Raw genomic sequence first — 25,277 nt, forward strand, 5'->3', positions numbered from 1 at the left:
ATATAGGAGGATATATTAATTTCCCAGAGATGCTATAGCAAACTACTAAAAACTTGGTAGCACAAAATAGTAGAAATTTATTATCTGCATTTATCATGTCAGAAGTCCAGAATCAAGCCATCAGCTGAAGGCTCTGGGCATTTGCCTCTTTTGCGTTCCAGGAGTTGCCAGAATTCCTGTGTTCCTGGGCTTGTGGCTGCATGGCTCCAGTCTCCTGCTTCCATGTTTACAGTGTCTTCTTTATGTGTATATTAAGTTTCTTCTGCCTCTCATATTTTTTTTTAAAGATTTTATTTGTTTATTTGAGAGGCAGAAATACAGACAGGGAGAGACAGAGAGAAAGGTCTTCCATCTGCTGTTGCACTCCCCAAATGGCTGCAATGGCTGGAGCCGGGCCAATCTGAAGCCAGGAGCCAGAAGCTTCTTCCAGGTCTCCCACATGTGTGCAAGGGCCCAAGCACTTTGGCCATCTTCCACTGCTTTCCAAGGCCGTAAACAGAGAGCTGGATCAGAAGAAGAGCAGCCGGGACTCGAAAGGGCACCCACATGGGATGCCGGCGCTGTAGAAAGAGCTTAGCCTACTATGCCACAGCTCTGGCCCCCTGCCTCTCTCTCAGAAGAACCCTGCTAATGCCATTTACAGCTCACCTGGATGACTCAGGAGAACCCTACCATGGCAAAAATCCTTAATTCAATCATACATACAAAGACTCTTCTACCTTATCAATTTTCTGGGATTAGGATTGGATAACATTGGGTGGTCATTACACCCCAAATGCAGGAATGCTATTCCAGAAAACTATGCTCCTCTGCCTGCTGATGTTAATTTTGTCTAGGAGACTTGCTTTAGTTAGTAGATGTTAGCAGGCTGAACATAAGCAGAGGCTTGAAATGTCCTTGCTTCTCTGAGTTTGGTTCCTTGTACTCTTGACTTTCCCCATGAGGAGAATAAGTTTCTGGTAGAGGTGTTCATTATTTATTATTGAGTAATGAATGACTGTAAAAGTGGTGAGCATAGTTGTATAGCAGGTTAAGCCACTGCCTGGGACACCCATATCCTTTATCAGAGTGCCTGGTATCCAGTTCCACCTCTGCTTCTAATGCAGCATCATGTTAAGACACCTGGAAGTAACCAGATGATGGCTTAGATCTTTAAGTCCCTCCACCTACATGGGAGATCTGGATGGAGTTATAGGCCACTTGCTTTGGTTGGACCGGCCCCAGCTGTTACAGACATTTGGAGAGTGAACCAGCAGATGAAGAAATCTCTCTCTCTTTCTACCTTTCCCCCTCTCTCTATAACTCTGCCTTTCACATAAATAAATGAAAATTAAATAAAAGAGTGTCTTCACAAGGTGGCACATGGCTTTCTCCCAAGCATGCAAGACAAGAGAAAGGAGTCTTTGTGCCTTTTATGACCTAAGTCTTGGAAGTCATATATCATCATATCTTTTTTTTCTTTCTTTTCTTTACTTTTTTTTTTTTTTTTTTTTTTGTACAGGCAGAGTGGACAGTGAGAAAGAGAGAAAGGTCTTCCTTTTGCTGTTGGTTCACCCTCCAATGGCCGCCGCGGCCGGCGCGCTGCTGCCAGCGCACCGCGCTGATCCAATGGCAGGAGCCAGGTACTTATCCTGGTCTCCCATGGGGTGCAGGGCCCAAGGACTTGGGCCATCCTCCACTGCTCTCCCTGGCCACAGCAGAGAGCTGGCCTGGAAGAGGGGCAACCGGGACAGAATCCGGCGCCCTGACTGGGACTAGAACCCGGTGTGCCAGCGCCACTAGGCGGAGGATTAGCCTACTGAGCCGCGGCGCCGGCCATCATATCTATCTTACTATTCTAGTTTGAAGATTTACTTGTTTATTATTTATTTATTATTCAGGGGAAGTTCATAACATTTAGAGCAGCTCTCATCCTATCTTAACTGAGATATTTAGAGCATTTATTTGCAGCTCCCCAAAGGAAGAAATTCTGCCTCCTGTTAAAAACAAAAATCTGTCACATTTCCTATCCCAGGAACTCCCATTTCTAGAATGATTTACAGAACAAACAATACCTAACAACTATTACCATTACCAACCTCAAGGCTTACTCAATTAAATTGCCAATTCTTAGAAACACTGAGTTTACCATGTAAGTAATATAAACTTGATTCAAAAGTTTCAATCAACAGAGTTTGATAGAAGAATGTCAGTTTTACCCCAAAATCTAGGCCATCATATTCTTTTCTAAACCTTGAAACCTGTTCACATAATATAGCTTGCAATAACTTTTTGATTACTCATGTGTCTACTTTGAAACATTGGTTGTAAATGCATACTCAGATTTCATGTGTAAAATATAACGTAACATCTACCTTACAATAGTTAATTGCTACAAAAAAAATTGTTACTTTTGGCTGGTCTTACAGGAACAAAGTAGAATCTGAACTTGATCTGAAATGGTACCTAAATTGGGATGTGCAAGTATTTGAGGAGAAAGAAAATAGAAGTAAGAAATTCCAGAAATGAGAAAACATAAAGCAAAGGCACTTGGTACAAAACATGGACTTTGTTTGTGAAATAGTAAGTAATTCAGTTAGGTTGTGGTGTTGGGAGTGCAAGGGACAATTCAAAGTAGTAATTAGGTTAGCAATGCAGGCAGAGAACAGATTATGCTTCCCAAATACACATATAAAAATTAATTCTGCATGCAACAGATAATAAGTCATAACTAATGCAGTTGTTCAGTAGGGATATAGCATGATCTCAACCTGCTTTATGATGATTAGCAAATGATTGAGACACACTCATAATGCATGTCTGAGTATGATGCAAATTATTTTGCTTAGGGAGCAAATTAAATGGCAGGTAGTTATGAATTTTGTGACAACAGGAAGCAAAGACAGAAGACTCCAAGGAAAGGCTATTTGTAAGAATTCTGCCTCACTAGCAATATACAACTGGGGAAAGTTCATATGAATGAAGGTATTGGCTCTAAATGGCAATAGTGAACAGGTAGTCTTCAGTTTGAAATAACCACTATGAAATGAGCTATAATCAACTCTTGACTTACAAACCATTCTATATTTTCTACCAGAGAGTAGGGAAAAGAAGAAAAAAACACAGATATTTGTGAGCTCAACTATGTTTATTCTGCCTAATATTTTGGATTTCTTTACTTATAGTAAGTCATTCTCAAAGCACAACTTTTGAAAGGGTACTAGAGATCAAGTGTTTGCAAAGACTAAGACAGCAGATCCTTATCAAACCCTGTATCTTTTATCTTTCATCCAAGCCCAGCATAGCTAGGTTAACCATGGTGAAGAACAGTAACTAAATGTTAATTCTTTGTTATCAGGTGAATAAAAATTGTGTCCTTATAAGAAACAGAAATATTTAATATAGTAATTTAACACCCAAGTGATGTTTCCTACTAAATTTCATGCAAAGATTTTGAGGTGAATATAATACTGCTATTAAATAATGATTTTATCTTAGTGAAAGTTCTGAGTATACAAAAATATGACTACATTAATTTCCCAGTCCTTCCTATAACTAGGAGTAGTCCAAATGAAGAAGTTTTGTAATATAATGTCACTGTGCTGCTTACTTAACTCATAAATAACACATTTCATATTGCCTGTTTCCATAGTACATAAAACAATCATAGAATACAAAGTTCAGTGTTTTAATAATTAGTATTATTGGTAAGCAGGGCCAGCATTTTGGCCCAGCAGGTTAAGCCACTGATTACAATACCAGCATTTCATATCAGAGTTCTGGTTTGAGTCCCTGCTACTCTGCTGCTAATCTGGCTTCATGCTAATGTGACTGGGAAGGCAATAGAAGATAGCCCAAGTACTTGGATCCTTGCCACCCATGTGGGAGACCAGGATGGAATTCATAATTCCTGGCTTTGGCCTGACCCAGACCTAGCTGTTGAGGCCATCTGGGGAAGGAACCAACAGATGAGAGTGTGATCTTTCTCTCTCTCTCCCTCTCTCTCTCTCTCTCTCTCTCTGTCTCTCTGCCTTTCAAATAAATTTTTAAAAAATCTTAAAAATTTGTTGATGGGGCTGGTGCTCTGGCATAGCAGGTAAAGCCGCCACTGGCAGTGCCAGCATTCCATATGGGCGCCGGTCCATGTCCCAGCTGTTCCACTTCCAATCCAGCTCTCTGCTGTGACCTAGTAAAGCAGTAGAATATGGCCCAAGTGCTTGGGCCCCTGCACCCAAGTGGGAGACCTGGAAGAAGATCCTGGCTCCCGGCTTCACTTAGGCTCAGCTCCAGCCATTGCAGCCAATTGGGAAGTGAACCAGTGGATGGAAGATATCTCTCTCTCTCTGACACTCCTTCTCTCTCTGTGTAACTCTGACTTTTAAGTAAATAAATAAATCTTTGAAAAAAATTGTTGATATAAGCTACTGTAGAAAACACCAGGAACAAAAGAAAAAATGCTAATCTGGAAATAATACTTAAATGACTATATTCCAAATATCTGCTTCAAAATATCATTATGAACATGCCTCTAAATTTTTTTTTAATGTAAAAGGGCTAGAAAAGACAACTTGGGATTGTGAATTTCTACTTGTGAAAATACCATTATAACATTTCTTTGATGAGGCTCAACTTAAGAAAAATCAAACAGCTGGTAAATCCATTAGGAATACCAGTAGTGTTGAATACAGAATAATGGAGGATCTCATGAAAGGGTAATGAATAAATCTTAATTGTTAAACTTAAACTTGTTCTTTATCTTGAATAAAGTTGTCTATACATTAGAGTCCTTTTTCTGGAGATGAATGTGTATTTTCTATTCATGAAGATGCCTTTCTGACACACCTTGTCTATGTTAACATGGTATTTTATTAATTTGTGTTAATCAGGGTGTGGTTATGTAAGGATGAAGATAAATGGTATGCCACAAATTACATGATTCAACAATTGGCAGATTTCCCTAGATAATAATGTTCATGTCAAATACAAATACCGTGTGATTACTAAAAACCTGGCAGCATATCCACTTATACTTGGTACAGTGCTGAGGATCACTAAAGTATGCATAACCTTCTCTGGTAGAGTAGCAGTAATATGAGACTCATTCAGACATCTATTTTCTGGGCCTTCAGATACATTGCAATATTACATCAGTATAATGGAAAGAACACGGAACTAGAATTGTGTTTTTCACTACTGGCGTTAAATAATTTTGTGGCAGGAATTGACCTCAGAGATTATGCAAGCCAAAATTCTGCTTTTATGAATTATAAAAGCAAGGTTTGAAATTAGTTAATTGACTTATCCAAAGTTACATAGGCAAAGTGACAAATCTGGGATTCTGACCCAGACATTTTCATTTTCAGCCCAGTGTTGTTCCTGTAACAATGTACTACCTTTGATGCAGCCTTTCCTTGAATTTCCTTATATGTAAAATTAGTACATTGGACCAGAGCAGTGTGTTTTGTTGTTTTGTTTTGTTTTGTTTTGTTTTACAGGCAGAGTTAGAGAGAGAGAGACAGAGAGAAAGGTCTTCCTTTTCCATTGGTTGACCCCCTAAATGGCCTCCATCGCCCTCCTGGGCCACAGCAGAGAGCTGGACTGGAAGAGGAGCAACCGGGACAGAATCCAGTGACCCAACCGGGACTAGAACACAGGGTGCCTGCACCACAGGTGGAGGATTAGCCAAGTGAGCCGTGGAACCAGCCCAGAGCAGTGGTTTTCACACATCATTTTCAATGTAGTCCCTAGGTTTCACAGGGTGATTTGCAAGTGGCAAATACAGGCTCAATGTTGACATAGGTTCCACGGGTTCATGACATAAACAGGTAGACAATAAATTACTTATTTGCATGTTAAAACATCTCTAGTCTTGCACAGTTCACAGAAACCTTTATTCTCTATAAATAGCATTAAACTCAATATAAGAATAGTTTTTGAATTAATAGCCTGACTAAATAATTGTCATTAACAGACATAGGCTCCACGGGTTCATGACATAAACAGGTAGACAATAAATTACTTATTTGCATGTTAAAACATCTCTAGTCTTGCACAGTTCACAGAAACCTTTATTCTCTATAAATAGCATTAAACTCAATATAAGAATAGTTTTTGAATTAATAGCCTGAAGCACAAATATTATTATGTGGTCTATGCTGCCTTGATTAGTTACCTGAGATTCAACTTTTTTATGCACAAGCTAAGAAAATCAGATTACCATAGCTAACGCTGATGCAACCAATAAAAAAATTACCAATCTACTTTCACAAAATAGTTATTAAAACATGAAAGTTCTAGACATTTCACTATTCTAAGTCCTCCAAAATGACTGAACTGAATTAATAGAAGACTGGACAGGTATGAGTAAAGTAAGTTATACATAAGAGTATAAGAGTGTTAATTCTTAAATTAACAACAGGAATTACTGTGCACTAACTTCCCAGGCAGGACCTCTGTCCTCAGAGTTGTATTATAATTATGTCTAAGTGCTCACAAAAGATGTATCATTCTTGGGTGCTTCTTTAAGTTTCTAAAAAAAGAAGAAACAAAATTAACTTCAAAATGCAATGACTTTGAATAGCCCTTGACTATTGAGGACCAGTTTTTTTTTTTTTTTTTTTCATACAAATTGTTGAACTCTTAGTATAGAGTTGGTCTTCTGTGTATAAAGTTAATTGAAAATGGATCTTAGTGGAGAATGGGACTGGGAATGGGAGAAGGAGGAGAGTGGGTGGGAGTTTGGGTTGGAGGGCTGGTATGATGGGAAGAGTCACTATATTCCTAAAGTTGTACTTATGAAATGCATGAAGTCTATATTCATTAAATAAAAGGGTTTTTTTGGGGGGGAAAATCTTGACAATAATAGTCACCTATAAAAATGGGAATTCTGAAGAGGCCTTCTTTCATCACAAAGACGGACCTTGTGACCATATTGAAGCATTAATATTCATCTCATTGCTCCAACTTAGAAAACCTTCTTTTCCTTCCCAGACTCTTGGGGCCTTTGAGTCCCACCATTCCTTTGGGAAACTTTTTAAGAACTTCCTCCATTTACTTACAATTAACTGCTTTATATTTACTTGTTCCTGGTAGAAGGTTATATTTTATCAATCTTCAAGTTTTCGATTGTTATTTCACATAATAAAAATTTGTTGATTAAATGATGGTATCACTAATCATACACTCCTAAACTCTCAGAGGACATCAGTTGCCATCTGTAAAGTTTACTATGTTTTCTCAAAAGTAACATTCCATAGTCAACAACACCTATTTTAAACTATGAATGTTGAAATACTTTCTGAATACTTATCATCTCCAATTTATTTTATCCAATCCACAAAACCCAGTTCTATCACTGTGAAGCTAGAAAACCTTCAGTGACTCCCATTCCTCAGGTTAGCATGCAAAGTCTTCCAAGATTTGATCATACCTAAATTTTCTACACTCAAATCTCTACCTGAGCTCAATCCATAGAGACCATTGACTTTTTTTTTTGAAAGATTTTCTCTTTTTTTTATTTATTTTTATTTTTTGACAGGCAGAGTGGACAGTGAGAGAGAGACAGAGAGAAAGGTCTTCTTTTACCGCTGGTTCACCCTCCAATGGCCGCCGCGGCCAGCGCACCGCGCTGATCCGATGGCAGGAGCCAGGGGCTTCTCCTGGTCTCCCATGGGGTGCAGGGCCCAAGTACTTGGGCCATCCTCCACTGCACTCCCTGGCCACAGCAGAGAGCTGGCCTAGAAGAGGGGCAACCGGGAAAGAATCCGGCGCCCCAACCGGGACTAGAACCCGGTGTGCCGGCGCCGCAAGGCGGAGGATTAGCCTAGTGAGCCGCGGTGCCGGCCAAGACCATTGACTTTTATATGTAGCTTCCAAGCCTCTGAGTCAAATTAGTTGTTTTCCTCCAACTTTTTTTTACCTGTAATTATCAGCATTATTCTTTATTAAAGAGTCAAAGACAAAAGCTCTCCTGCAAAACTGAAATCACAGAACTGGGACCCAGATTTTTTCTTTTTTTATTCATATTCATTATTTGACAACTTGCATACAATCACTAACAGGCATTTCATAAATGCATGCAAAATTCCTTTGAAAATCTAGAATTCTAAAGCTTTTTGAAAAATTTTTATTAATATAAATAGATTTCATAGATACAATTCTAAGAATGTAACCATACTTTCCTCTCTCCACTTTGCCCTTCCTCAACCCTCCTCCTACTTTCATTTCAATCCATTCTATAATTACAGGCTTAATGCACTACTAATCAAAATATTAAACAAGTAAAAAGTACATAAGCCACAGTTCTCAAGTAGCCTCTTCCAATGATGTAGTATTCTTTCCATCTTTGCTTCCTTAAGACCTACCCATTATTCAACATCCTGTTAAAATTATAACTCTCCCCTTAGTCACTTGAGTTTTTTGAGAGCAGAGTATATAATTTGTCTTTGACTTGGTAGATTATAATTAGCTGATGTTTAATAACTGAACCATTAAGGAACAGAAGTTGAGATTTTAGAGATCAGGAAAAACTAATTGCAAACCTACCAACTTCTGCATATAGATCATTTTAGTAGATTTTAATCAGTCATCAATCTTAAGGTTAATATGCAGTAATGGTTATACACTATCTTACAAGTAGCAATCTAACATGCAATTAGCAAGTGTGCCAAATGTGAATTTCATAATCACCAATGCATATATGCTCTACTGTCTGATTGCCTTACTACTTGCCTGAACTTTACATATTGATTTTGACTCTAAGAGTCATTTGTATTTTACAAATGAGACAACATGAGAAGGCAAGTACTAGAATGAATTTATTGAAAGATTCTGGTGAGCTCAAGTGTGGTGGTCACAGATAGAACAAAGATAACGATTTACTTAAAAAGATCCTGAATTACTTTTTTTTTATCTTGAAAATCAATCACTTTAGGGGCTGGCACTGTGGGGCAGCAGGTTAATGCTCTGGCCTGAAGTGCCAGCATCCTATATGTGCACTGGTTCTAGTCCCAGCTGCTCTTCCTCCGATCCAGCTCTCTGCTATGGCCGGAGATAGCAATAGAAGATGGTCCAAGTCCGTGGGCCCCTGTACCCATATGGGAGACCCAGAAGAAGCTCCTGGCTCCTGGCTTTGGATCAGCGCAGCTCCAGCCATTGCAGCCATCTGGGGAGTGAACCAGCAGATGGAAGACCTCTCTGTCTCTACGTCTCTCTGTAACTCTTTCAAATAAATAAAAATAAATCTTTAAAAAAAAGAAAAAATCAATCACTTTACCAATATCTAACTTATTGATAGTCATTGGTATATTCTTATAGTATACCTCCTTTGTTCTATTAATTCCATTTTATATAGAGATTTTCCTTATATCCCCTGATCCTATATATGTATAACCTTCTTCCTTATCAACACTGTGCTCTCTTTTTAATGATATCTTTTTTTGTTAAAGTACATCATGAGGTGTGGTGATCTGGCTCCCATAGAAGGGTGGTCACTTTGTTTTTGAATTTCTTCCCAATTGAAAGTGAAGTGTTTTGGTTTTGATAGAGACTGTTACATTCAGGGCATCGTTTCCCCACCTCACCGTCCTTTGCTCAGCGGACATTTCCACTGCCTCCCTCCAAAGTGGAGTATTCATGAGACTTTTCAGTTGTGTCATCATCTACATGCATGTATTATAGCCTATGTAACAAATTTTGACAAGTGAGATTGCTTAGAACAACAGAAACTTTTTCTCATAGTTTTAAAGGCTATAAATCTGAAATCAAGGTATTTAACTGGTTGATTCCTTTTGAAGGCTCTGAAGGAGAAGCTGCTCCATGCATCTCTCCCAGCTGTTAGTGGCTGCTGATAAACCTTATTGTTCCCTGGATTCTAACTGTATAAATCCAATCTCTACCTCTGTCTTCACATGGCCTTTTCTTCAGTGTCTCTTGTCTGTTCTTCATTTCTAAGGAGACCTGGTATTGGATTTAGGACTCGTGTATTCTAGTATGATCTCATTTGGAGGTTCTTAGTTACATTTCCAAAGATGCTATATCCCAGTGAGGTGAGAGTCCCAGGGTCCAGGTGTACATATCCTTTGGGACACCACCATTCAATCCACTGTATCATCTCATATATGACTTTTGGAGGACTGAATTTTAGGGGATGCATTGATGGTCATGTGAGGTTTTGGAATGCTTTCCTCATTTTCTGACTGCCACTTTTCAATGACTTTTTTTTGCATAAGGAAGTATCTTTAATTTGATTCTCTATTTTGTATTTTTGTTAGGTTTGCAGTCCCAATTTTAGCTGATTTTAAAATGCTTCCATGTGCCATCTTATTCCAGCAAAACATTTTAAATCATGAGTAACAATAATACATGTATCATTAGGTGCTATTGTTTGACTACCTAATGCATTGTGTTAAAGTCTGTTTTGTAGATTACAATCTATGCCATGTTATTTCTTTGTTGCAATGAGACCATAATAGTCTTCACTGTTAAAACAAGTATGATAAAAATAAAGTACAATATGCTTCAGTAGGGTAAGACTATCCAAAAGATCATACAATTTAAATTTTTTCCAGTTAAACTAGCTCTAGTCCACTGCTAGATTAATAGAACTATCTCCAGTCTTCTAAGTTGTGAAAGAAGGTATATTTATTCATATTATAGAGAATGAGTTTTTTTCCACATACCATGTAGAGAAAGTAGGACTATCATACATAGCCATAGCTTTTGGCCTATATTTTTAATTTCTGTTACAGCATAGAAAATAGTAAAAGCAGTAAAGCCATTCTGGTAGTTATGTAGGACTAGCTCATTATTTTTAATTTGCAGCTGCCTAGTAGCATATGATCTTGAGCATTTCTTAATATTTATGTTTCTTATTTATTTTTATGTGTAAGGCATAGAGGTAGACACAGAGATATATAGATACAGATTTGAGGGCACAGGGAGAGAATACTTTCATCTGTAGGTTCATTTCCCAATGCCCACAATATCTGAGACTAGGCCAGGTCAAAGCTAGGAGCAGGGAACTCAATTCAGGTCTCCTAGATGGATGGTAGTTTTAATTTAATGAAGTCCAATTTATCACTTTTTTCTTTCATAATTTTTACATTATTTGATGTATATAAAAAGTTAGCAAATCTAAGATCTAGATTTTTTAATGTTATCTTCTACTGGCTTTGTAGTTTTACATTTTGCATTTAGCTCTATGACCCATTTAGGGTCAATTTGTGAATCTGTTTTCGTTTGGGTGGTTTTGTATGTGGATGTTCAATTGTTCCAGCACCACTTATTGAAAAGACTATCCTTTCTCTATTGAATTGCCTTTGATCCTTTGTCAGAAGTGAATTCAGTGTATTGCCTTTGGTCTATTTTGAACTTTCTATTCTGTTTGTTGCTATGTCTATTCCACCAATATCACATTATTTAGATTATTCTACCATTATAAGTATTAGACTTGAATACTATAAAGTTCTCTTTGTTTTTTGCCTTTAATATTATGTTAGTCATTCTCTTTTGAAATTCCATATAAACTTTAGAGTCATATTGTGGATATTATAAAATAATTCTGTATTTTGATTAGAATAACACTGACTGAATTTACAAATCAGAGTGGGAAGAACAGACATCTTAACACTATTGAGTGATCCTATTAATAAACATGAAACATCTCTTCCCTTATCTAGTTGTTCTTTATTTTATCAGTTTTGTTATTTTTCTCATGTAAATATCACATAGATTTCATTAGAAGTGACATATTTAAGTATTTATTTATTTATATTTTGCTGCTAATGTAAATGGTGTGGTTTTAAATCCAAATGCCACTGTTCATTATTGATGTATAGGAAAGCAATTGGCTTTTCTATATTAACTTCGTATCCTTCAGTTTTGCTATAATTGCTTATTAGTTACATGAATTCTGTTTTTGATTCATTTAAATTTTCTGTAAAGACAATCATGTCATGTACAAACAGAGGCAATTTTATTTCTTCTATTTTTTCTTTTTTTGTTGTCTTAGCTAGGACTTCCAGATTGATGTTGAATGGGAATGTTGAGAGGGTACATCATAGTCTTTATCCCAGTCTTAAGGCAAACATCTCATTTCTCACCATGCAGTATGATATTAGCTGTAGGCTTTTTGTAAATGTACATTTGTAGTTTGAGTGAGTTCCCTCTCTATTCATACTTTGTTTTTTTTTGTTGTTTCTTTTTTTTTTTTTTTTTTTTTGACAGGCAGAGTTAGACAGTGAGAAAGAGAGAGACAGAGAGAACTCTATTCATGCTTTGTAATTAATACCTGTTGGATTTTGTCAAGTGCTTTTTCTGGATGTATTGATGTACTCATATTACTTTTCTTTAGCCTATTAATGTAATGAATTTTGTTAACTGATTTCCAAACATCAAACCAACCATGCATACCTAGAATTAATCCTACTTGGTAATAACTCTTTCCTTTAAAAAAAAAGATTTTTTTACATTTATTTGACAGAGTTACAGAGAGAGAGGTGAGGCAGAGAGAGGTGTCTTCCATCTGCTGGTTCACTCCCCAGAGGGCCACAATGGCTGGAGCTGCGCCAATCCAAAGGCAGGAGCCATGAACTTCTTCCAGGTCTCCTACACAGGGGCAGGGGCCCAAGGACTTGGGCCATTTTTACTGCTTTCCCAGGCCATAGCGGAGAGCTGGGTCAGAAGTAGAGCAGCCAGGATTTGAACCAGTGCCCATATGGGGTGCCGACACTGTAGGCAGTGGCTTTTACCTGCTACACCACAGCGCTGGGCCCTATAATTCTTTTCATTATTTTAGATTCAATTTGCTAATATTTTGTTGAAGTTTTTTTTTTTTTAATTTATGTTCATAGAAAGATTCACCTGGAGCTTTCCCTCCCTGTAATCTTTTTGTCTTATTTTGGTATTAGGGTAATGTTGGTTTCAAAGAATGAATTAAAAAGTATTTCCTTTCCTGGTATTATTTCTTGGTTAAATGTTTGGTGCAATTCACCATCTGGATCTATAACTTTGGGTTTTGGAAAGTTATTTCTTGATTAAATTTCTTATTTCTTCTATTTTAAAATAATTATTTATTTAAAAGGGAAGAGGGAGTGACAAAGAGAGGAGGACAGAGAAAGAGAGAAAGATTCCCCACCCAAAGATTCACTCCTCAAATGCCTGCAACAACCCAGCTAGGGCTGGAGCTGGGAGCTTAATCCAGATCTCTCACATTGGTAGCAGGGACACAGCTACTTGAGCCATCACTTCTATCACACATATACACATTACCAAGAAGCTGAAATTATAGTAGAGCTAGAACTTGAACCCAAGTATTCTGATGTGGGACATGGGTGTCTTAACCGCTAGGCTGAACACTGCCCCTAGTTCAATTTCTTTAATAGAAATATGGCTATCAAAATTACCATTTTCTCTTTGTGTGAAATTTTGTAGTTTGTGTATCAAGGGGTTTGTCAGACTCATCTATATTATCAAATTTGTGGACAGAGTGTTTCATATTTATATTAGTCAAGGTTCTACAAGAAAAACTAATAGAATGTATGTATAAATTTATTTTAAGGAATTATTATTAAGGAAATTGTAGGACTGACAGGTTCAAAATTTACAGGAAAGGTCAGTGCCCTGGAGACCCAGTTGATTTTATTATCTTGAGTTTGAAGGCAGTCTGGAGGCCAAATTCCTTCTTCATGGAAGAACCTCAGGAAAGAGCCCTCAACTGAATGAATATTTATTTAGGCTTCTACAGCAAAATACCACAGACTAAGTGACTGAAATAAGATGCATTTATTTACTATAATTCTGGAGGCTGGGAAATCTAAGCTCAAAGTGCTGATTGATTTGGTTCCTGGTGAGGGCACCCCTCCTGGCTTGCAAATGGCTGTCTTCTATCTGGGCTCTCACATGATAGGAAACTCTTGTGTCTCTCCCTGCTTTTGTAAGAGTGCTAATCTACTCTCATGACCTCATCTTCGCCTACTTATCTCCCAAAGGCTTGTCTTCTAATACCATCACATTGGGAGTTGGCAAAAGCTAATGGATTTTGAGGTGACACAAACATTTAATCCATAATAAATGAAAAATGCTTACATTATGGAGAATAACTTACTAGACTGATAGTCTGTGGTTTTAAATATTAATAACATCTAAAGAATACCTTCACAGCAATATCTAGACTGATGTTTGACCCAAAAAATTGGTAGCATACCTACCAGGAATAAAATATAAAATTAACCATCATAGCATTATTCCTTTGGAATTGGTAAAATGGCCTCTCTTTCATTAATATCCACAGAATTAGTAATGATGGCCCTCTTTCACTAATGATATTAGTATTTCTGATGTCTAAAAGTTTATTAATTTTGTTGATCTTTTCAAAGAACAAATTGTTGGTTTTATTCATTTTCTCTATCAATTTTTAAATTAATTTCTTGTTTTCAAGTTCATCTCTAATTTCCAGTATTTCTTATACTCTAATTTGATGTTGATTTTCTGTATTTTCCTACGGGGAAAGCTTAGAGTATTGCTTTTTATATCCTTCTTCTTTTTTAATATATGCATTCATTTTCCTAATTCCTGCTGTCACTTTTTCCTACAAATTCTGATATATATTCTTATTTGGTTTAAAATATTTTAAAAATTCCTTTGAGAATTCGTTTTGAACCACATATTATCTAAAAGTGTGATATAGAATCTCCAGATACTTTGGGATTTTCCACCTATCTTTATTTTATTGATTTCTAGTTTAATTATGTCTTGAATTGAGAGCATACTTTGTAGTATTTCTACTTTCAAAAAAATTTAAATATGTGTTTTATAGCCAAAAATGTACTCAATCTTCTTGAATATTCCATATGAGGTTATGAAATATGTATTGTACTGTTGTTTGGATGAAATAATTTATGAATGTCAATTTTATGGTGCTTTTTATTTCAGTGATACTGCTACTGATTTTCTATCTGCTGAATCAGTCAATTGCTAGTGGAAGAATGTTGACATTTTTCAAATATAATAATGGATTTATTTGTTTCTTCCTGCAATTTATCACTTTTGCCTCACAAATTTTGATGCTATTGTTAGGCCTGTACACATTAAGTATTCTTATTTCTCCTAGTAGAATTCATCCTTTTATTATTATATTGTGGCATCTTTGTTCGTGATATTCTTCCTTGTCCTGAAGATAGCTTTGGCCAAAATAAATATTGGTATTCCAAATTTGATTAGTGTTAACATAGTATATCATTTTACATTCCTTTTTAAATTTTAAAATAGAATTTATTGTATTTATTTGAATGGGAGAGAGAGAGAGAGAGAAAGAGATCTTCTATCCATTTGTTCACTCCTCAGATGCCTGCAACTGCCAGGGTTAGTCAGGACAGAGCCAGAGCCAGGAACACTATCTAGGTCCCCCATCCCACATGGGTGGCAGGGACTCAGTCCTTGAGTCACCACTTGATGTTTTACAGGTGAATTAGCAAGAAGCTGGATTAGAAGCAGAGGCAAAGGCAGGACTTGATTTCAGACACTTTGATATAGCATACAGGCATCCCAAGAAGCAACTTAGTCTGTGGTACAACACCTATCTTGAGTCCTCTGTTTTTAAACTATGTTCATCTTTATATTTGTGGGTTTCTTACATACAATATATAATTAGATATACTCTTATGGTTATTTTTAATCTACTCAAATAATCTCTATCTTTAAACAGGCACATTTTCCCAACTAACAATGTTATTCATACAGCAGAAAGACTCACTTCTTAAAAGGCAAATTATCTTGTTAAATTGTTTTTTTTTTTTTTTTTTTTTTTTTTTTTTTTTTTTTTTGACAGGCAGAGTGGACAGTGAGAGAGAGACAGAGAGAAAGGTCTTCCTTTGCCGTTGGTTCACCCTCCAATGGCCGCCGCTGCAGCCGGCGCACCGCGCTGATCCGATGGCAGGAGCCAGGATCCAGGTGCTTTTCCTGGTCTCCCATGGGGTGCAGGGCCCAAGCACCTGGGCCATCCTCCACTGCACTCCCTGGCCACAGCAGAGAGCTGGCCTGGAAGAGGGGTAACCGGGACAGAATCCGGCGCCCCAACCGGGACTAGAACCCGGTGTGCCGGCGCCGCAAGGTGGAGGATTAGCCTATTGAGCCACGGCGCCGGCTCATCTTGTTAAATTGTAACTGGTTCAGCCATGCTGCTTTATTATATATACAGGTACTGTGTTTTACATTCTCATATATCTTGATTTAATAAAGAACTAATTGAATTTTTATTGAAGTCAATATTAAATAACTAGTAATTATAATTATTTAAACATTGACATACTAAAGCCATATTTGACTAGAATTTGATCCTTTTCCAACAACCTCTGTTGTTGAAACCAATCAAATGCAAGATCAAAGCCTGATAGGCATTTGAAGAGAGAACTTTTAGAGTATTAAAGAGTTTTGAAAAGGAGAGGAAAGTATCAAATTTGAATTGAGAAAGATAGCTTAGTGACGGTCAAGAGGAGAGGTACACACAAGAGGTAAGCAGATTAGCCAGGAGCCTACTGAAGACTATAGAAATGGTCCCAGTGAGATTTGGTTAGTACTTGAATTAGTACTTGGTAGTAGAAGACAATAGTGAATGGCTTACACAAGTGATAAGAGAATATACTAAATTTGGTGATGGATGAAGTGAATAAGTGAATTCATGAAGGATGATTCCAGATTGCAGGATAGAAAGAGAGATAAATGCCAATGTCATTACCTAAGACGGAGAATGTAGGAGCAAAAACGGGCTAACAGTTATGTTAATTAGTTCACTACTATGTATGATGAGCCACAGTACATCTGGGTACATATTTTTAATTGATGATTGTAGTAAATTGTTCTAGAGTTCATTTGAGAGCCATCAGTGCAAAGATAGAAATTGAATCTGAAGGACCCTAGAATGAGGTAGAGTCAGAGTTAAAGATATTTGAAGTTGTAAAAGTAGATTATAAACTCCTAGTCACTAGATCTTATATGTTCAGAACTTAAATAGGAAATCTCTTCATGTGCATGTAATTGGATTGGGTCAGTCTTAGAAAGCAGCCATTTGTAGCAGCATTTATACAAATATATTGAAACAGCTTCTGTTCTGTTGACTAACAGCTATATAGTTCAGTCATATGGATTAAGATTTATGCAAAATTCATGTATCTTTTGCACCATAATGTTTAATGTTTAAAATAATGTATGACACTTGAAGCTCATTCATATTAGATATCAGAAAGTACCTGAAATTTGATTTCTAACAAATTTCCAAAGAAACATGTTATAAACTTTTCCTAGTATATTTTAAACAAATTCTTGTTTCTCATTAACTTACGGTGTTGATTTATAGTTCACATTATTTATCAAATATTTGAAAAAACCACTGTGTGTAGGGATACTGTGCTGAGACACAAAGTTGAATCAAACATAAAATATATACTTTAGAAGCCTTTGCACCAGTATAGGAAATAAACCTAGAGGAGTTTACAGTGAATACAGTTATTGATTATGAGTAATTTAGAAGTTAAATTAAAGAAACCATTCCATCTACAGTATTATCAAAGAGAAATACGAATAAATTTAACAAAATAAGTGTAGAACTTATGACCTGAAAACTACAAAATATTGTTTAAATACTTTAAAAAATGTGTGAATAAATGAAAAAATGTCATGTTCATGGATTAGAAACATTTTTAAGCATTATTAAGAAGATGATACTCCATCCATTGATTTATAGATACAATACAATCCCCTTCAGAATCCTGGCTGACTTCTTTGTAGAAATAGGAAGGTGATTCTAAAATTCATTTGGAATTGCGAGATGCCTTAAATAACCAAAACAATATTGAAATGAAAGGACAAAATAGAAGTATTCAAACGTCCTGATTTCAAAACTTATTCCAAAGCATAATAAAGACAGTGTGGTACTGACCCAAAATTTAGTTTAGTTTAGATTCCATTTAGTTCAATGGAATTGAATCAGAAAGTCCAAAAAATCCATACAACTGTGGCCAAATGATATTAGATGACGGTGGCAACAATATTCAAGGGGAAAGGGATTGTTTCTTCTCCAAATATAGCTTCCTTATAGCTATATAGGATAACAACTTTTGAATAAATTCTTACCATTCTTGATTATGAATTCTTTGACCTCTCCCTGTTCTCCTCCTACATAACACTTGACATGGAGTGTTGCATGCATTGAGAGATCAGTAAATGTTTGTTAAAAGAGGGAAATAATCAAGGCAGGCAGGAAATAAAAGAAATATGGAAAGGGAAAGGAAAGGAAAAAGGAAAGGTATTTCTACTATGATTCAAAACATTTAGCATTCAAATTTATAAATTAAAATACTTAATTTATACTTTTTATGCAGGATTGAATAGTCTCAAACAGATTAAATGAGATTTTCAAGATCACAGCACCTGCTAGTAATAAAATTAACAGTGCAGACTTTGACTAGTGTCATTTACACTATGCTGCAGTGCTGTTTCACTAAAAATTAATCTCATTAAGGGAATTACAGAAAAGATATCTTTCATATTCCAGAAGATTTCTTTATCCTTATAATAAATATTTAACTATAAGTTCTGAAATAAAAGTTGTAACATAAAAATTATTAGTTGAATTTATGGTTCAGGCAATTTTTTTTTTGTTTTACATTATCTCTGTTTTGTAAGTATCATTGAGACAAATACTGGAAAGCAAAGAAACCCAAAGTAGCAAAGAATCAGAATGAAGTATATGACTCTTTAGACCTGATGTAATAGAATTTAGATATGAAGTGAAAATCAGGATACTACTTTAATATTTTATGAATTCTTTCCATTTAAGGCAGGGGAAAAATCCATGGGTTATGCAGTGAGATAACTGAAATTCCTCAAAATAGGAAGCTCTGGCGGTGAGGCACACAATCTGTGTTTCAGTAAGCCTTCCAAAGCACTCTCAATTCATGAGTCTGGGCCCATGCCTGGCAACAATTTTCACCTAAATTACTGAAGTTGTTTTCAAATGTTTCCTTGCTTTCAGACGTATTCCACAAATTATCTACATGGTTACAGAAAATTGTGTATGATTAAAAATGTGATAGTGTCATTTCATTCTTCAAGTCATCAAAGATTTATTGAGAGTTCTAACCTATCAGGGTACAGTCATGAATATAAAGGACAGAGGTTTGTATTTTTATTGCAATATCATTCAATGTCTATCCCTTCCTGCCTCCACAACATTAAATTCTTCAGTGATTTCCCAGTGCCTAAGAAAACACCCAAACTCTTTCAATGATAGTGATCTAGGCCTCCTGTGAGGACTTGACTGTTATCTTGTATCCTACAATGCAAAACAAACAATGCTATGACTGAGAAAGAACTTGTAAGAGCAATACCATTTCTAATAGCTCCCCCCAAATTTAAATACCTTGGAATAAATTTAACCAAAGATGTGGAAGATCTCTACAATGAAAATTAGAAAACATTAAAGAAAGAAATACAAGAAAACACAAAAAATAGAAATCATCCATGATCTTGGGTTGGAAGAATTAACATCTGAATGTCCATTGTACCCAAAGCAATTTACAGATTCATTGCAATACCAGGGACATTCTTCGAAGATCTAGAAAAAGCAATGCTAAAACTTATGTGGAAACAGAAGAGACCATGAATAGTTAAAGCAATCTTAAACAACAAAAACAAAGCTGGAGGCATCACAATACCAGACTTCAAGAAAGGGTAGTTATAACTAAAACAGCCTGGTACTGGCACAAAAATAGACATGTAGATCAATGGAACACAATGAAAACCCCAGAAATTAATCCATGAAACTACAACCAACTAGTCTTTGACAAAGGAGCTAAAATCAATCCTTGGAGAAAAGATAATCTCTTCAACAAATTGTGTTGGAATAATTGGATCTACATGTGCGCAACTATGAAACAAGACCCCTACCTTATACTTGATATAAAAATCAACTCACAATGGACCAAGGATCTAAATCTATGACTTAATACCATCAAATTACCAGAGGAAAACAGTGCGGAAACTCTGTGAGACATTGGCATAGGCAAAGACATCTTGGAAAAAGACCCCAGAAGCACAGGCAACCAAAGCCAAAACAGACAAAGGGAATTACATCAAGCTAAGATGCTTCTGCACTGCATAGGAAACTCTCAAAGAAGTGAAAAAACAATCAACAAACTGGGAGAAAATACTTGCAAACTATGCAATTGCTTAAGTATTAATATCCAGGATCTATAAAGAGTTCAAGAAACTCAACAACAACAAAACAAACAAAAATTCAGTTAAAAAATGGGTAAAGAACATGAACAAGCATTTTTCGAAGTATGAAACACAAATGGCCAACAGACACATGAGAAAAGTGCTCAAGATCACTAGCCATCAGGGAAACGCAAATAAAAACTATAACAAGGTTTCACTTCACCTCAGTTAGAATATCATCCTGGCTGGCTCTGCGGCTCACTAGGCTAATCTTCCTCCTGCGGTGCTGGCACCCCAGTTTCTAGTCCCGGTTGGGGCGCTGGGTTCTAGTACCGGTGGCTCCTCTTCCAGTCCAGCTCTCTGCTGTACCCAGGAGTGCAGTAGAGGATGGCCCAGGTCCTTGAGCCCTGCACCTGCATGGGAGACCAGGAGGAGGCACCTGGTTCTTGGCTTCGGATCGGCGCAGTGTGCCGGCCGTAGCGGCCACCTGGGGGGTGAACCAACGGAAAAAGGAAGACCTCTCTCTCTGTTTCTCTCTCTCTCTCACTGTCTAACTCTGCATGTAAAAAAAAAAAAAAAAGAATAACTATTATCCAATAAATAAATACATACATACATACTGGCAAGGATGTGGGAGAAAAGGTAAACACACTGTTGATGGGAATGTAAACTAGTACAACCATCATGAAGACAGTATGGAGATCATCAGAAATATGAAAATAGATCTTCCTTATGACTCAGCCATCCCACTACTGGGAATTTACCAAAATGAAATGAAACCAGCATATGAGAGAGTTATTTGTACCCCCTTGTTTATTGCAGCTCAATTTATGATAACTAAGATATGGAATCAACCCAGATATCCATCAACTGATGGATAAAAAATGTGGTATTTTTACATTATGGAGTACTACTTAGCCATAAAAAATAATGAAATCCTATCTTTTGCAACAAAATGGATGCAACTGGAAACTTATGCTTAGTGAAATAAATCAATCCCAAGAGGACAAATATCATATGTTTTCTCTGATAATTGGCATTTAATATAGAATACAAAAAATAGGAATAAAATGAACATCTTGTGATTTGATTGTTGTTTTTGGCCCTTGGTTATACTCCTTTGCAACTTTGGTGTTTCTACTTTTTACTTGTTGAATTTTATGTTTAGTGGTGCATTAAGCCTATGACTACAGAGTGGATTGAAATCGTGTTTTTGCAGAAATTGAGGGGAAAAAAGGAAGGAAGAAAGGGGATTGAAGGAGAGAGGAGAGGAGGAAAGTATGGTTATGAAATCTACTCTGTTTATATTATGTTACCATTATCTTTCCCAATATGCCATGCCATTTCCATATAAATATGAGGAAGCGACAGTATAGTGGTATAATGGAACAGATTAGATAACGGTCTTCAATTTTATGAATGATTGAGAGGGCTTTCCTTTGCTATTTAGGACCTAAATCTGATCAAAAAGGAGTATCTGTTAAAATAATATGTTACATTGTATTGAAGCAGCTACAAAACCATAATTAGAGAGTTAACTCCTGCAGATGACATGATTATCTATATAGAAAATGCCAAAGACTCAACAACAACAATGAACTCCTGGAACTAATAAGTGATTATGGTAAAGTTGTAGAATGAATGATTAGTACGTAAAAATCAACTGCTTTCCTGTACACCAGCAATAAACAGCTGGAAATTGGAGTTAAAAACACATCACTTATAAAAGCAATAGAATAGAAAATAATTAATAAGGTTAACAAAATATGTACAGGATCTAGATGAAGAAAAGCACAAAGCTTTGATTAAATAAATAAAAGACCTAAATCGTGTAATAGTCCATGATCATGCATAGAAGCCTCAATACTGTTAAGGTGTCAGTAAAGATGTGAGTTTATAGACCTCACCAAAGATGCTATACAGATGGAAATAAGCATCTGAAAAGATGCTCAGCATCATATGTTATTATGTAATTACAAATTAAAACAAAAATAAGATTCCATAAGTTACCTTTTAGAATAGCCCAAATCCAAAACAATAACAATATTGAATGCTGGCAAAGACTGAAAACATTTTAGGATATTATTCATTAATGGTAAGAATGTAAAATTTTCCAGCCACTTAGGAGACACTTTGGTAGTTTTTTTATAAAGGTAAATGTACTTTTACCCAATGATTCAGCAATTATGTTCCTAGGAATTTACTCAAATGAAGTGAAAACTTACATCCACACAAGCCTCGCATGTGAATGTTAATAGAAACTTTATTCATAATTGACGGAAATTGCTAGTAAATTAGAGAAACTATTCAATCAGTGATTAGATAACAATGTGGCATATGCATTCAATGGAATATTATTCAGCAATAAGAAAATGAGTTGTCAAACCAAAGAGTCCTGGAAGAACCTTTGATGCACTTTGCCAAGTGAAAGAATCCAGTCTAAAAAGTTTACATATTGCATTATTCCAACTCTGTACCATTCTAGAAAAGGCAGAACTACAGAGACAGTAAACAGATCTGTGGCAGCTAGCAGTTCAAGGGGAGGAAGTGAAGGGTGAATCAGTAGACTTTGATTTTTAGGGCAATGAAACTATTCTGTATACCATACTCATTGAGGCATGGTGTTATACATTTACCCAAACTCACAGAACTGCGTATAGCACAAATATTGAACCTTAATGTCAACTATGGACTTTAATGATAATGTAACAATGTTAATTCATTAATTGTTGATAAATGTACCACACTAATGCAAAATGATAACAGGGGCAACTTTAACCAAATTTTCATAATCAAAATCTAGTCTAACATATATTTTAATTAAAAACTTTGTCCATAGCATTAAAAATTAACAGAAAATTATATATGCACAACACACATAGATATTTATTCAGATACAATAACAACACATGTCTGTCACCATAATTTTTCAATGTTACCTGTTATTATGTTTTTATCTCCTAAAGTCATACCTCTTCACGGACTTATGTGCTACATGGGAGGTGAGGAAATGTAGGCAATATGCTGAATTATGTTTATATGAAATTTGATAGCGAAGAAAATAATTACTTTTAAAGAACATTTGATGTTAAAATAACAATAGTATCATTAAAATTTAGGCTGCAGTTCATTTTTTGTCAAGAAATATAAAGTTATATTGGATTATAAAACTGGATACCAAAAGTATATTTCAAACTTTCCCAATGAGTGACGATGTGAGAAAAACAAAATAAGCACATACCAATTCATTGATGCTGATCATTAGAACATTCTCATATTCTTTGCCATGTTTAATTTTCTCAATATCACAATTAGATGATGTCACTGGCAACAGAACAAGGATCAAAGGAGGAATTCCAAAGATATACCTAAAAGAAACTGAATGCAACAGTAAATAAGAATGAGCTAATTGGTATGCTGTATTACCTTTCATTGTGCTTTTTCAAAGGACTTTATCATTTATTTCCTAGTTTTAATATGTATTTTGGTTTTTGGGTAGTTCAAGAAGAATCCTAAAACTCTGAGTTATATAAGCAACCAAGGTTGGATAGCATTTAGGGGGTTAGGTTTCTTTGGCTTTTTATTTAGAAATTGTTCTTTGAGAATTGCAGAACAGGTGTGATCAAATCATAGACACTTTGCTTCTGGTCAACACTCTAAGGTATAATGACAGTTTATACCATTTGGATTTATGTTGAACATCCCTCTAAGAAAAGCTATCCATAGGCAGAAGTACTATTAAAGTCTTTTAACTTAATGACATTTTATGAAGTATTGGTATAGAACATGATTATCTATTTATGTGAAGCCTGATAGCAGTCCAAATGTCCAGTTAGTTTCTGGAGGCAATAGTGTGGGAGGTTTGTTTCCATAGTACTGTGCTATTATTATTTTCTTTTTTAATGATGGACCTTTATCCCAAAACTCTTAAGAGTTTAAAATAGTGTTTTGGGACCCCTCTCCCCTATCCTTTTCTGTCTATGTGTTCAGAGACATTGCTTTCAAAAACAGCCCTGTCCAGCTTCCTTCATGTTCCAAAAACTCAGTAAATAAATCAATGCCCTTGTTAACTAATGGCTTATATCCGTTTTTGATAAGCCTTCCCGATTATGGGCACTTGTGTAATCAAAAAGAATGAAATTATAAATGCTTTAACTGAAGCAGTAAAGGTACACTGATGGAAAGCCAGTGATTGCCAGAAACATTAAATCTGGTTGTATGGGAACCTATTTCTTCATAGGTCTGATCTTGAACCGTATTTGCATCTTTCTGTAAACTCTGACTTATGTTGACAGTATATTCCCTGTGAGTTTCCCAAATTTCAACTGTAGTTGAAAGACATTTCACAGGTTTGCATTCTTTAATAAGAATACAAACAACAATGCAAGATGCAAGGAACTAATATTGTGACAAGGATATCAGAAAGTTCCCAATAACACATCATATAGAATATACTTATCTGTGATATAAAAATCAGCAGCACTCACCAATAAATTGGATATTGTTAGTGACATGTATTTTTACAAATAGAGAAAGTTGGCTGGGTTGCAGTTATGAGAACAAACATAAATCCTAGTTCTTACCTTCATACACAACTGACATTTAACATTGTTGGAGAAACAAAAATGCAGGAGTGAGACATGGAGTCTATTCACAGCTCTGTCATAGAGTACTTACATGCATGACAGGCAGGCATTAATTCAGATTAATAATAATTATGTTACTTACCTTTCTGAGTACCTACTATATGCCAGTGACTTTAGTTTATATATTACTGACCTGAAAATATTAAATGGAAAATTCTAAAAATAAGCAACTCATAAATTTTATATTGCAGTCATTCTGAAGAGCGTGAAGAATTTTTACTGTCCTACTCCATCCCACCCAGTTTGTGAATCATCCTTTTGGTCCACTGTATACACTGTAAACACTACTTGCTTGTTAATCACTTAGCAGCTATCTAAGTTATCACCTCAGCACTGGTGGTATTGAAGTGCTTGTGTTAATGTAACCCTTACTTTACTTAATAATGGCACCCCCAGCTCACAAGTAGTGATACTGACAGTTCACATATGCCAAAGAGAAGC

At 35.9% G+C, this 25,277-nt stretch overlaps 1 protein-coding gene across 8 annotated transcripts in view; it reads right to left on the reverse strand.

The window, feature by feature from the left end:
- Nucleotides 1–25,277, reverse strand: part of IL7 (interleukin 7) — a 39,638-nt gene that overhangs the window by 10,262 nt on the left and 4,099 nt on the right. For 7 of the 8 annotated variants that reach the window (XM_089335449.1, XM_070075256.2, XM_008255688.5 and 4 more), the window contains exon 2: nt 23,432–23,568. In XM_089335449.1, coding sequence (XP_089191575.1) covers nt 23,432–23,568 — 137 coding nt within the window. Of the gene's footprint in view, nt 1–20,413; nt 20,519–23,431; nt 23,569–25,277 lie in introns of those variants that run through there. The other variant, XM_089335452.1, reaches the window with a different exon arrangement.

The sequence above is a fragment of the Oryctolagus cuniculus genome, chromosome 6, assembly GCF_051225735.1.
Source record: "Oryctolagus cuniculus isolate XC-2025 breed Fujian yellow rabbit chromosome 6, ASM5122573v1, whole genome shotgun sequence".
In the NCBI taxonomy this organism is placed as follows: Eukaryota; Metazoa; Chordata; class Mammalia; order Lagomorpha; family Leporidae; genus Oryctolagus; species Oryctolagus cuniculus.